The sequence below is a fragment of the Chrysochloris asiatica genome, unplaced genomic scaffold, assembly GCF_000296735.1.
Source record: "Chrysochloris asiatica unplaced genomic scaffold, ChrAsi1.0 scaffold00042, whole genome shotgun sequence".
Taxonomy (NCBI): Eukaryota; Metazoa; Chordata; class Mammalia; order Afrosoricida; family Chrysochloridae; genus Chrysochloris; species Chrysochloris asiatica.
Genome location: NW_006408560.1, coordinates 15941277 through 15955011, shown reverse-complemented (window position 1 = coordinate 15955011; position 13735 = coordinate 15941277). Strand labels below are relative to the sequence as shown.

General features: G+C 39.7%; 1 protein-coding gene across 1 annotated transcript in view; it reads left to right on the top strand.

Annotated features, from left to right (window-relative positions):
- ARHGEF11 (Rho guanine nucleotide exchange factor (GEF) 11) overlaps positions 1–13735 on the top strand; it is a 69807-nt gene that overhangs the window by 17275 nt on the left and 38797 nt on the right. Inside the window, exons 8-11 of the mRNA XM_006861739.1 lie at positions 6870–6989; positions 8983–9028; positions 9554–9630; positions 10897–11034. Of these exons, the coding sequence (XP_006861801.1) occupies positions 6870–6989; positions 8983–9028; positions 9554–9630; positions 10897–11034 (381 nt within the window). The remainder of the gene's footprint in view (positions 1–6869; positions 6990–8982; positions 9029–9553; positions 9631–10896; positions 11035–13735) is intronic.

Sequence of the window (13735 nt, the reverse complement as noted above, 5' to 3'; positions counted from 1 at the left end):
TACTGCTGCGACCATTTTTGCATTATCGTCAGCAAAATTGTACTTGTATGTGATACTAATGATATTGTTAGATCATTTCTACATTCTGTTGTGTCACCTTTCTTAGAAATGGACACAAATATGGGTCCCTTCAGTTGGCCAGGTATCTGTCTTCCAAATTTCTTGGCATAGTTGTGTGCACTGCCTCCAGAATCCTTCAGTATTACAGCCCAGGATTAATTTTTTTTTTTCTTTAGTTCTTTCAACGTGAAAAATGCTGAATATGTTCTTCTCTTAGTTTTGTATATTTCATTATATAATACTTGACTTTGTCTTCTAGGGCTGTCCTTTGAAATTTTCTGTTCAACTTTTACTTCTCATAATTTTTTCCTTTCACTTTAGCTACTACATGTTCAAAACCAAGTTACAGAGTCTATTCTGACATCCATTTTGGTCTTGTCTTTTTATTGACCTTTTGGTTTCTTCATGTATGACGTTCTTGATGTTATTCCACAATTCCTCTGGTCTGTAGTCATTAATGTTCAGTGCATCAAATCTGTTCTTGTCTCTAAAATTCAAGTGGTATATACTGAAGGTCATATTTTGGCTCTTTTGGACTTGGTTTGATTTTCTTCAGTTTCAGCCTGAACTTGCATATGAGCAAATTGATGGTCTGTTCCATAGTCAGCCCCTGTTCTTTTGGTTGATGACACTGAGTTTCTCCATCATCTCTTCCCATAGATGTAGTCAATTTGATTCCTATGATTTCCATCTGGCAAGGTCCATGTATATAGTCACCATTGTTCTTGTTGAAAAAAAGGTATTTGCAATGAATAAGTCATTGGTCTTACAGAATTCTATCATGCCATCTCCAGCGTCATTTCTATCACCAAAACCTTATTGTCCAACTACTGTTAACCAATTTCTGAATTCCAGTCATCAGTAGTTGCCAGTACATCTTTATTGAGTGTTTGATCAATTTCAGACTGAAGAAATTGGTAGAATTCTTAAATTTATTCATCATTAACTTTGGTGTTTGTAGTGTAAATTTGAATAATAGCTGGTAGAGATACAATCCTATCACAGACGGCATTGTATTTCAAGATAGAACTGACAATGTTCTTTTTGGTGATTCATGTGAATCCATTACTCAATTAGTTAATTTGTTATTCCCAGCATAGTAAACCATGTTATTGATTCAAAATGGCCAATACCAGTCTATTTCAGCTCACTAATGCTTAATATAAGGAGCTCTGGTAGAATAGTGATTACAAGTCAGGCTGCTAACCTAAAGGTCAGTAGTTCGAAACTACCAGCCGTTACGCGGGAGAAAGATGAGGCTGTCTGCTCCCATAAAGATTTACAGCCTTGGAAACCCTATACAGGGTCACTATGTGTCGGAACTGACTCCACAGCACACCGCCACCACCACTGCCTTGGATATCGATCTTTATGCATCCCATTAAATTATTGATGATTTCCAATTTTCTTAGTTTCATTATTATTGGATGTTTGTAGCTGTTTTTTCTCAATTCAAGTTGTGCCTCATAAGTAAATGAAAGTCCTGAAAACATTGCTCCATCCACATTAAGGTCAACTCTACTGTGAGGAGCCAGCTCTTTCTCAGTCATATTTTGAGTGCCTTCCAATCTGAGGGGCTCATCTTCCAGCACTATATCACAGTGTTGCGCTAGTATTCATAATGTTTACAGAGGCTAATCCCTTTGAAGTTGACTGCCTATTCTTTCTTCCTAGTCTGTTCTTAGTCTGAAAGCTCTGTTGAAAACAACACACAAACCACCATAGTATGCTAAACTGACAGAATGGTTGGTTGGTTGGTTGGTTATGTGCCGTGGAGTCGAAACCGACTCCTTTACAGGGTTTCCGAGGCTATAAATCTGTACGGCAGCAGAAAGCCTCATCTTTCTCCCACGGAACAGCTGGTAGTTTCGAACTGCTAACCTTAAGGTTCACAGCCCCCAATTCGTAACCACTACGCTACCAGAGCTCCTGACAGAAGTGTTAGTTAATACAGAAATGTAAATTAAAACCTCACGAGGATATTGATAATCAAAATTTTTAAAAATTAAAAGTTAGCAAGATGTAGAGAAAACCTTCATACATAACTAGTGGGAATATAAAATAGTGCAGCCATTGTGAAAAGTTTGGCAGACCCTCAAGATACTGAACATAGAGTTACCATATAACCCAACAGTTCCATTCCTAGGTCTGTGCCCAAGAACATTGTAAAGATGTGTTTACACAAAAAGGTATACACAAATATTCATAATAGCATTATTTATGAAGCCACAAAGTGGTAACAAATTCAGATGTCCGTCAACTGGTGAGAGAGTAAGCAAAATGTAGTATATTATTATTTGGTCACAAAAAGTATTGAAGTCCTAATACATACTACAGCATGAATAAACCTTGAAAAACATCATACTAAGTAAAATAAGTCAGACACAAAAGGCCTTATATTATAATGATTCCAGTTGTATGAAATGTCTAAAATAGGCAAATCCACAAAAACAGTAGGTTGGTGGTTGACAGGGGCTGTGAGGACTGAGGAATTGGGAATTTCTATTAAGTAGTTTCCATCTTTTGGGGGTGATGGAAATGTTCTGGAGCTTGACAGTGGAAATAGTTATTACAACATTGTGAATATATTTAAAATCAAGGAATTGTACATTTTTAAATAATGAAGTTTATGTTTTGTGAATTATACTAGGGGACTTCAAAAAGTTTATGGCAAAATGGGAGTTTCAAAGATAAGAAATATAAACTTTATTTCTCAACATAACTTCATCAAGTTCAGGATACTTTTGTAAGCGATGATACCAGCCATTTAGTCCATCCCTAAAGAACTGAGGAATTTAACAATATCAATACAGTCTATTTTTACACTATGAACTCAAGAAAAATGGGTGCCCTTTAAAGACTTTTTAAGACTAGGAAACAAAAAAAGGTGGATTCTAATGACTTCCTCCTGGAAACTCTTGCAGAATTGTCCTTGTTTGATGAGTGTCATGAGCAGGAGCATTATCGCGGTGGAGAAGGGCTCTCTGGTGAAGCTTTCTCAGGTGTTTTTCTGTTAAAACTTTGACTTTCTCTAAACACTCTCATAATAAGATGTTATGGTTCTTTGGTCCTCCAGAAAGTCAACAAGCAAAACACTTTGAACTTCCAGAAACTATTGTCATGACCTTTGTTCTTGGCCTTTTGCTTTGACTAAACCATTTATACCTCTTGGAAGCCATTGCTTTGTTTTCAGAATCATACTGGTAAAGCTGTGTTTCAACTCCTATTAAAATTCCTCAAGGAAATGCTTTAGAATCTTGATCCCACTTGTTTAAAATTTGCACTGAAAGCTCTGCTCTTATCTGTAGCTAACCTGGGCACAACAATTTTGACATCCATCAAGCAGAAAGCTTGCTTAATTTTAATTTTTCAGTCAGAGTTGTATATGCAGAACCAATTGAGATAGCTATAGTGTTGGCTCTTGTTTATGCTGGCAACTGTTGGTCCTCTTCTTGCCATGAGCAAGATTGATTTTTTTTTTTTTTTCCTTGCAAATTGTTGTAAATGGTCTGCTGCTGCAGGCTTCAGTTTCAACATATTTTCATCCTTTCTTAAAACTATTTTTCCATTTGTAAACTTCTGATTTCTTTGGGACTTTGTCCCTATAAAGTTTTCATAAAGCATCAGTGATTTCACCATTCTTCTGCCCAAGCTTCACTATCAATTTGATGTTTGTTCTTGGTTCAATTTTAGCAGAATTCATGTTGGCTCTGATAGGGAGTCTTTTCAACCTGACATCCTTTTTAATTTCTCAAACTAGATTCTTTCAGACATGTTATAGCAAATTAATGCGAATTTATTTTGGTGCAAAAAAATTTTTTTTATGAAATCTTATGCATAGTTTTTTCATAATATACATTTTCCATGAACTTTTTATATACCCCTCATAGCTTAATAACAGTGTTTTAAATGTCTTTAAATCTTCATTGGAAACCTAGAGGACAAAATAATTACTTTTGGTGGGGTTTCTGATGGTCAAAGGTTTTATGGGTTGGTGCCTAAATTGGTTTCAGCAAGAGCAATATGAATAAGAACAGAGAGAAAGAACAGAACTGGGAGACAGACTGAGGTCCAATCAGTGGAAGGGGGAGATAAGGGAGAAGAAAGAGTAAAAGATGGCCTCAAGTCTAGATGTCTTAGTACATGCCAATGCCATTCAAAGAGCAAGGTAGAGGAGAGAAGCAGGGTTTAGGAAAAGAAACAAAGGTCAGTTTGGACCAACTGTGTGTGTGAGCTGCCCATGGAACATATAGATAAAGCCTGCTTACCTGCCATATGGAGATAACAGGGTTGAAGCTCAGGAGAGAAGGTTGAAATAGAGATTCAGGTATTCTCAGTTTATAGGTGGCAGTTGAACTTGAGAACTAGATTAAATCACTCAGGGCACTGATAAAGAGAGAAGAGGAGTGAACTGAAGATTGAATTTGAGGACTGACTTACATGCACCAACCTGTAACATCACAGCACTTCTTGCCATTCTATTAGAATGATGCAGAAAACATTAGAAGAAATGGAAGGTATACACAGAGTCACTGTACCAGAAAGGGTTGGTTAGTGTTCAGCCACATGAAGAGGTAGCATATGATCAAGAGCCAATGATACTGAAGGAAGAAGTCCGAGGTGCACTGAAGGCATTGGCAAAGAACAAGGCTCTGGGAAATGATGAAATCCAAATTGAGATCTTTCAACAGACTGATGCAGTACTGGAGGCACTCACTCATCTATACCAGGAAATTTGGAAGACACACTAACTGGCCAACTGACTGGAAAAGATCCATATTTGTGTCCGTTCCAAAGAGGAATGACCAACAGGATGCGGAAATCACTGGACGATATCATTAACACCCCATGCAAGAAAAATTTTGCTAAAGATAATTCAAAAACATCTGCAACTGTACATTGACAAAGAACTTCCAGAAGTTCAAGCTGGATTCAGAAGAGGACGTAGAATGAGGGTTATCATTGCTGGCATCAGATAGATCTTGGCTGAAAGCAGAGAATACAATACCCAAAAGATATTTACCTGTGCTTTATTGACTACTCAAAAGCTTTCAATTTTGTGGCTTATGACAAACTATGGGCAGCATTGCAGAGAATGGATACTCCAGAATACATAGTTGTGCTCATGAGGAACCTGTACATAGACCAAGAGGCAGTTGTTCAAGTAGAACAAGGGAATACTGAATGGTTTCAAAATTAGGAAAGGTGCACACTAGGGTTGTATTCTTTCACCATTTTATTCAATCTGTAGACTGGGCAAATAATCCGAGAAACTGGATTATGTAAAGAAAAATATGGCATCAGTATTAGAGGAAAGACTCGTTAACAACCTGCGATATGTAGGTGATACAACCTTCCTTGCTGAAAGCAAAAAGAACTTAAAATGTTTACTGGTTAAGATCAGAGACCACAGCCTTAGGTATGGGTTGCACCTCAATGTGAAGAAAACAAAAATCCTCACCACTAGACCAATAAATAGCATCAGGATAAATGGAGAAAAGATTAAAGGTGTCAAAGACACTCATGGAAGCAGCAATCAAGAAATCAAAACAACTTATTGTGTTAGGCAGATCTGCTACACAAGACCTCTTTAAAGTATTGAAAACAATGATGTCAGTTTGAGGGCTAAGGTGTACCTGACCCAAGCCATGGTATTTTCAGTAACCTCATATGCATGCGAAAGTTAGGCAGTGAATAAGGAAGATCATAGAAGAATTGATGCATTTGAGCCATGGTAGTAGAGGAGAACATTAAAAGTACCATGGACTGCCAAAAGAACAAACCAATCTGTGTTGGAGGAAGTACAGCCAGAATGCTCCCTTTAAGTCAGATGGCTAGACTTTGTCTCTCATATGCCGGACATGTTGTCAGGAGAGACCAGTCCCTGGAGAAGGATATCTTGTTTGGTAAAATAGAGGGTCAGAGCAAAAGAGTAGGCCTTATACAAGATGGACTGGCATATTAGCAGCAGTGATGGGCTCAGATTTAGCACTGATTGTGAGGTTGGCCCAGAACCGGACAGTGTTTCATTTGGTTGTGTATAGAGTCGCTATTGACTTGATGACACCTAACAACACCACCACCATGTATTCATTCTTAACTATGCATCAGATGCTCTGCTGAGCACTTCGTATCTCATTCAGATCTTATAGCCATCCAGTGAAGGCAGGTACTGTCTTCTCTGTTTTATCAATGAGGACATACTGAAGCTTGCCCAAATCTACACAGCTAGTAAGTGGAGGTGCCAGTGTCCAAAGTCAGAGCTCCCTGACTGCAAAGCCCACTCTCTAAACAGCTGTGCTGTGCTCTGCTGCGTCCTATGAGGAGAACTAGATGAGGGTTTAGAAATGGCTCCTAACTATCAGCTGGGAATAACACTATCGTTAGTGCTGCTACTTCTCATCTCCTGTGGCTTCAATGTCTGTCAGTTTCCTCTTTAGCACTTTTTTGTGTACTGGTCTGGATAGCCACTTAAATGTTTCACACCTGCGTAGTAGTCAAGGCAAATGATCTTATTTAAAATGTGAGGCTTAAGCTGGGCCTGAATGGAGATACATCAGTTTTGGACAGGCGTTGTGTTTGTCTTTCTTCTCCAGTTGCCTCATGTGTTCTGTTTTTCATCATTTATACCCTTTCCTCTCATTCTAATGATGGTGAAATCGTATGCATCTACTCAAAGATAATAGACCTCTCCTTTCTTTTCTTTGTTTTGGGGTAACTGCCTATTCTCCCCACTGATGAGTCATCTATTCTCTACTAACTACCCCTCTGCCTTTTCCCCTCTTCATCTTCTCCTCACCCCTCCTCAGCGTATCTGTGAGGTGTATAACCGGAACCCTGCCAGCCTGCTGGAAGAGCAGATCGAAGGTGCCCGGCGGCGAGTCACTCAGTTACAGCTGAAGATCCAGCAGGAGACTGGTGGCTTAGTGGTGAGTGATGGTAGGCACAGCTCTAGGAAGGGCATGTGGTAGAGTGGGGGTACATTCAGGGAGAGAGTTAAGACAGGCTTCCTGAGTCACCAGGATCCAAAAGCTGTGCTAATATGTTAACAAGCAATTAATTTACAAAACATCAAACGTCAGCAGTTCTTTAACTCTATAGAGGCTGAGCATTGCCTCTGGCACTTGGATACCATATAAATAAGAAGCTAGCTTCTTGCCCTCCAAGAGCTTACGAAACCTGGAAGGAAAGAAAGAAGAAATAAATCAGACTGTCTGCTGCTGTTAAGTGCTGTCAAGCTGGTTCTGGCTCATAGCGATCCTGTATAGGGTTTCCAGGTTGTAGCTGGTGAGTTTGAACCGCCAACCCTGTGGTTCAAACCAACCTTGCAATCCAGTGCTTTATCCCACAGTGCCACACTAGTGTCTGCTGTAATCTCCTACTAATTTTTCATCCACGTCTAAGTAGTTTCCTCAAAGTTAATATATAGTCCTAGACAGATTTTACTCATTACTCACCTGATAGCTTTTTTCACCACCTACCTCTCAGTTGTGGTGCTGTGGGATAAAGCACTGGACTGCAAGATTGATTTGAACTGCAAGATTGGCAGTTCAAATTCACCAGTCACTCCTCAAAAACCCTGTCAGGTCATCATGAGTCGGAACTGACTCAAAGGCATTTAACAACAACAGCACCTCTCAGGTAATGGGTCTTCTCAAAGAAATTCCAGCACAAATTAAAGACAGCCTAAGTAAGAGATTCCCAGTCAGCTGAGTAGGATGTGTCTCAGCAGCTTTGTAGAACATCTCAGAGAGGAGGCGTCTCTTTATCTGTTGTAGTCAGTGACTTGACCATTAAGTATTTTACCTCCAGCAGGTCTTAATCCTTTGAATAAATAAAAAGCTACTCACTAGAAACTTGAAGGTCCCCCAAGAATAATAGGCAGTAGAAATTATTTGGGGATTTGTTGTTGTTGCTAAGTGCCATCGAGTCGGTTCCAACTCATAGTGACCCCAGTATAGGGTTTCTAAAGTGTGGGAATCACAGGCTCATCAAATTTAGACGTTTATCTCTTGGAGGACTTTTCAGTGTCATGGTTGTTTTGAGCTCAGGTTCTGTACTTACACTGTCTGGATTCAGATCCCAACTCTTAAAGCTAATTTCACCAGCTTTAAGATCTTGGGTAGGTTACTTAATTCTTGAGAGCCGTAGTTTCCTCATTTATAAAATGGAGCTCATGATACACAGCAACAGTTGAGGTACTAGAAGGATGAAATTACACCCTTCACACAAAGGCCAGTACCTGTGTGTTAACTGTTGGTGTCAGTGTGCTCGTGCACCCTCAAGTAGTGAGTCTGAAACACTGGGCTCTGATCCTGGAGACCTGAGTTCAAACCCTGGTGTATCATTTATCTGCTGTGTAGCTTGGACATGTTGCTTAAGATCTCTGTGCTTCTGTTTCTTCATCTGTACTGCGGGGGTAGTATACCTAACTTAGAGTTGTTGAAAGATTAAATAAGGCTTAGAAAAGCACCTTCAAAACAATAAAACACTTGTCAGCATAATTTCCTCCCCAATGGCAAGGTCAGTCAATCTTAAACCAACTCTTCTCAATCCTCGTCAAAGAGCTTTACAGGTAGACCTTTCACATCTTCCCTTAGTTGCCTGCCAAGGTTTTTTATTCCCTGATTGTTAAGAAGTTGTTTCTTATGTCTGACCTGAGTAATGCAGTGGCTGCTTCGAAGTCCAGGGTGATAAATAAAGTGAGGTTTTAAAATTTTACTTATGGTGACGCTCCCATTCCACCATTTTGAGGGGTCATCATCCTCCTTGGTTTGTACAAATGAAGGGGTATCTGCTAGCTGGTCAATTGAAGCCAGTACAGCCAAAGAGGCCACTCACTAAGTGTAAGCCAAGAAAGCTTTGATTGGAGGAAGGAGGTGTTCACGGAATTTGTCCACCATCTGGGCCTTTCTTTTTTAGGACATACTTCCATTGTATGGTGACACCAGCCAGAGATCATCAGAAGGTGAGTTCCTCATCACCCCCTTTTCTCTAGCATATCTTCAGTTATGTTTCTTATTTACTGGTAAGATTTGGGGTGAAATATAGAATAAAGAGAGAAAGTGGTACAAATGCACAGGAAATTGGATACAACTTATGGAATAGGAAAGTACGTCTAACAGGGAGCACTAAATAGCTAAGTGCCAGGGCGACATTAGAATACCTACAAGAGAACAATTTGCCTAAACAGTACCTGGCCCTTAAGAGCACAACAGATATTTGATGCCAGAAGAAATGAGTGGGAACTGAAAGAGAGTTGGGAATGAGTTGATGGGTAAGGCTGCATGTGAGAAAGAGTTGGGAAGTCTTATTTCAGGAGTTGACATGCCTGTGCACAGATGTAGGAGTAAAGGGCAGGGCTGCCCAGGTGATTTCAGGGGTCACAAGTTGAGAGCCAAAGGGAAACTGCTGAAACAAAGGAAAATGGCTGCTTTCTTTTCCGCCATGCCAGCAGGTTCTGCCCTTACTGTGTACACTATTTTCTCCTTAGGCCGCCTCTCTCTCGATTCCCAGGAGGGGGACAGCGGCTTGGACTCTGGGACTGAGCGATTTCCTTCCCTTAGTGAGGTGAGTGTCGGCTTAAAGGTGTACCTTCTCACCCCTCTAGGCACTTAATAGTTCTGCTGCTCCGGTTACCCCAAGGCCTCTGACCTGTCACTTAGGAACCTTTTCTCTGATTCTGCTTCCAAGGAGTTTCCTCACTGTGCTTTGGGCTCCAAAAGAGGGAGTTTAAAATGCATAGTACATGGAAGGTCATCAATCTTTGCTGTTATTTTATCACACAATAACTCTGCAACCCAAAGAGTAAGGAGGGGAGAGAGACAAGGAATTTACTTCAGCAAGAGAGTAGAAGTCATCAAAAATGGTGACCTGAACAAAAATACGTCACTTACATGAACACAGTGAACCTGGCATAGTCAAAGGTGGCAACTTTGCCCTCTCACCTCTCTCTGCCTCATAATGGTGGAATGGGATCTTTACTATTAGCAAAATTCTAAAATTTTGTCTGCCTGAATGACTCATCTTTTCTGAAATGGTTAAAGAACTTCAGGTTTTGGCCTCCAAGGCTGTTCCTTCCACGTGTTCTCAAGTTTGCACATTCAAAAATGAGAATGAAAGAAGAGGTATTAATGATGTTAGCAAAATATTTACTTAGCCTGGTTAAGTAAATATGTGAATAAGTAATTGAAAGCATGTGAAAAACCTAATTTCAGATAACTGCTGGAATTTTACTTCCTTCCTACTCCTGTCTTTCCATGGGAAAATTCTGAGTATACATAAAAGGATGCAGGAAAGTCACCAAGAAAGGGAGCCAAGGTTCTACATAACCTAGAGCTGACAGATATGACCCTGAGGGCTCCAAACCTGGGGAGCAGCATAGCTTAGTGACAAAGAGTGTGGGCTGCAGGTAGAGATTGCCTAGGTTAAATTAAGCAGAGAATACCACATTGCTAGTTAGCTTTGACCTTTAGCAAGTTTCATAACCTTTACAAGTCACATCTTCCCATGGTGAAAAGTGAGGAATTAAAGTATCTACTCAAAGGCCTGATGTGGTGCTGTAGGATAAGCACTGGATTGCTGACCACACTAGCCGCTCCTTGGAAATCCTATACAGGGTTGCTGTGAACCAACTTGACGGCACTTAATGACCACAACTCCTCAAAGGACTATTTTGAGAATTAAATGAAATAATACATGTTTAATCAGGGCTTTAGTATGATGCCGGGCACAGAGTAAATACTTTTTATATTGGGCAGTGTTATGAGTATGAGTATCACCACCAAATGAGCTTCTGAATGAGGCTCTTCCTTACTGAATTCTGTGTTTTTCTAGTCATTGATAAATCGGAACTCAGTGCTGTCAGACCCTGGGCTTGACAGTCCTCGAACCTCCCCTGTGATCACAGCCAGGATGACTCAGCACCACAGACGGCAGGGCTCAGATGCACCAGTCCCCCCAACCAGCAACCGGGTGAGTGAGCCGAGCCGCCCTGGGTCTACAGTTTTCCTTGCCCCATTTCCTTTCCAAAAGGAGAATGAAGGCCTGGGTGCTATCAATCTATTGCCTTGAGTAAGCCAGATTGTTCCAGTAATGAACAATTTGAGGTATACATTTACCTAGAGAATCAATTTTAAAGAAAGAGCAGGGTGTAAATGGATATGCAAAAGGAAGAACATCTCAGTTGCTACGTGGAAAGTCACTGGGGTATCTGCAGAAAAATAATGTCTAAGGAGCAGAGAGCTGGTCTTCCTTTAGTATCTGTGGAGGATGAAAAATAGCTTGTTAATTATTTCTCCTTTTCTCAACACAATCTTATTATTTGGAGCCCTTAAAAAGAAAATGGATAAAACCTCAGCTTCCTGGAGACCTCTCCTGATCAACTTCCCCTCCCACCGTCTGGGGTGCCTCCATGGAAACCAGAGGTTCTGTAAAACCTGATTTCAAAGTCACTCGAGATAGCATTAGGTCCAGGTGAGATTGCAAGAAGGCAGGTTTGGGCTCATTGCAAAAAGGTTTTAAAGAACCTGGCTGCCTGGTTAGCAGCTATGGGCTGACTTGAGAACCAGAGACTTGCCTGTCTTGGTTCAGGCAGAAGCTGGACACTGTCTCATTGGGAAGAGATCTCCTATTTTTATAAAACAGTGTTTGTTATACTTCAGCCATCTACCACCATCATGATTTTGCCATACCAGTTATATACATTTTTCTTTAAGCTTACTAATTTCTTTTTATTTAAATTCATTTTGAAGGAAATGTTATATCATTACCTTAAATTGAAACCAGTACCCAAAGCAGACCAGATCATCTGCTTTTGAGTTGATTCCGACTCATAGTGATCCTACAGGACAGAGTAGAGCTCCTCCCTAGGATTCCCAATACTGTATGTACATCTTTACAGTAGCAGACAGCCTCATCTTTCTTTCACTGAGTGTCTGAGGGATTTGAACCACTAACCTTGTACTTAGCAGCCCAATGCATCACCCACTGCACCATCAAAGCTCTTCAAAACCAGTATCCCACATTACAAACGTAAAAATAAGTATAATTACAGAAATATTTTGTTAAATCCTAATAAGAATCATACAGGACAGTGTAGATAGATTGTGGGGTTTTGTTTTTTTTGTTTTGTTTTGTTTAAAGAGGCAAACCACAGTCTCTTTCAGGCCATGTCTCTGGATGCATATGTAAAAAAACTGATATTTGTTGCCTCTGTGTTGGGAGAAAGAATTTTTAATCTATTTGCCCTTTCATATTTTTTGTATTGTGTATTACAAGAGTGTGCTAAAAATTTTACTCAAAAATTGAATTGGTAAATTAAAACAAACTGAAAAATAAACTCTAGCTAGATTCTGTTGCTTGTCAAAGATTTCAATTAAGCCTGAGACTTATTCTCCCTTAGTAAGAAATATTAAAGATATGCTAGCATGAGACTGAAACTTTCTCCTGTACTAGGTAAAAGGATTGAAAAATAGCTAAAAAGGAACTAGCTTTGTTATAATATGATTCAGTGTTACTTAATGCCATGTTCAGGTGCCACCTAAAATCATCTTAGCCCTGAAAAAAAATCCTCTTGAATTTCACCAGTGGTGTAGTTTCTGCACTGGACAATATTAGGTGATATTGGCAAATTGTGGGGTTGTGACCTTTTGGTAAGTCATGAAATCAAAATAATACTTCAAGATCAGTGCTTATTTTAATGAAATAGGATCAAATAGCATAGAAAAGAAAACGTCAGTTTCTTTTATCTAGTTAAGAGTAAGTGTAGTTTTGTGAAACTGAGTTTTGAGTTACATATGTTGTAGTTGCACATGTGCATAACAAGTTGCAATGAAAATGTATTGTTGGGAATCGTGGTCCAAAAAGCTTGAAAGCCACTATTCTAGGCTTCCTTGTTTTGTAGATATGATTGATAAAATTGATATCACAAAACTCTTGCCATCTTGACCATTTTTAATGAAAGTGTTCCATTCAGTGATATTAATTATATTCACCATATTGTACAGCCATCTTAATTACTCATTTCCAAATATTTTTCATCTCCATAAACAGAAACTCAGTGTCTCTTAAGATATAGCTCTCCATCCTCCCCACACACCCCTGGTGTTTATGTATTTGCCTATTCTAGATAGTTTATATAGGTAGGATTGTATAGTATTTGTCTTTTTGTGCCAGACATTTCACTCAGTATGTTTTCAAGGATAACCCATTTTGTGATGTGTTAAAACTTCATTCCTTTATATGGCTGAATAACAAAAATCTATTGTATATGTATATATACACCATGCTGTTCTTTATCCATTCATCTTTTTTTTTTTTCTTAAATGATTTATTGTGAATTATGTGATAGTTTACATGGGAGCGCATTAGTTTTACATTCATTCTATCGTATATCGTCTCATTGCCATAGTTAGAATCCCCTCCATGCAATCCTTCCCCCGTGCCCCCCAGGTCTTCAGCACACAGTCGCTCTCCCTCTCTGGGTCTAGACTCTCCAGCTGCTCCATAGCTCCACATCATCATCTCTGGCTCCATTTCCGGCATCACTGCTTCTCTGGGTAGGGTCCCGCTCTCTGTTCTTCTCCCTTGATGGTCCTAGGGACCTCCGCTCCTATACTGAAAAGTCAATCACTCCCCTCCTTGCTATATAACGTCCACCTTTACATTTCCAACC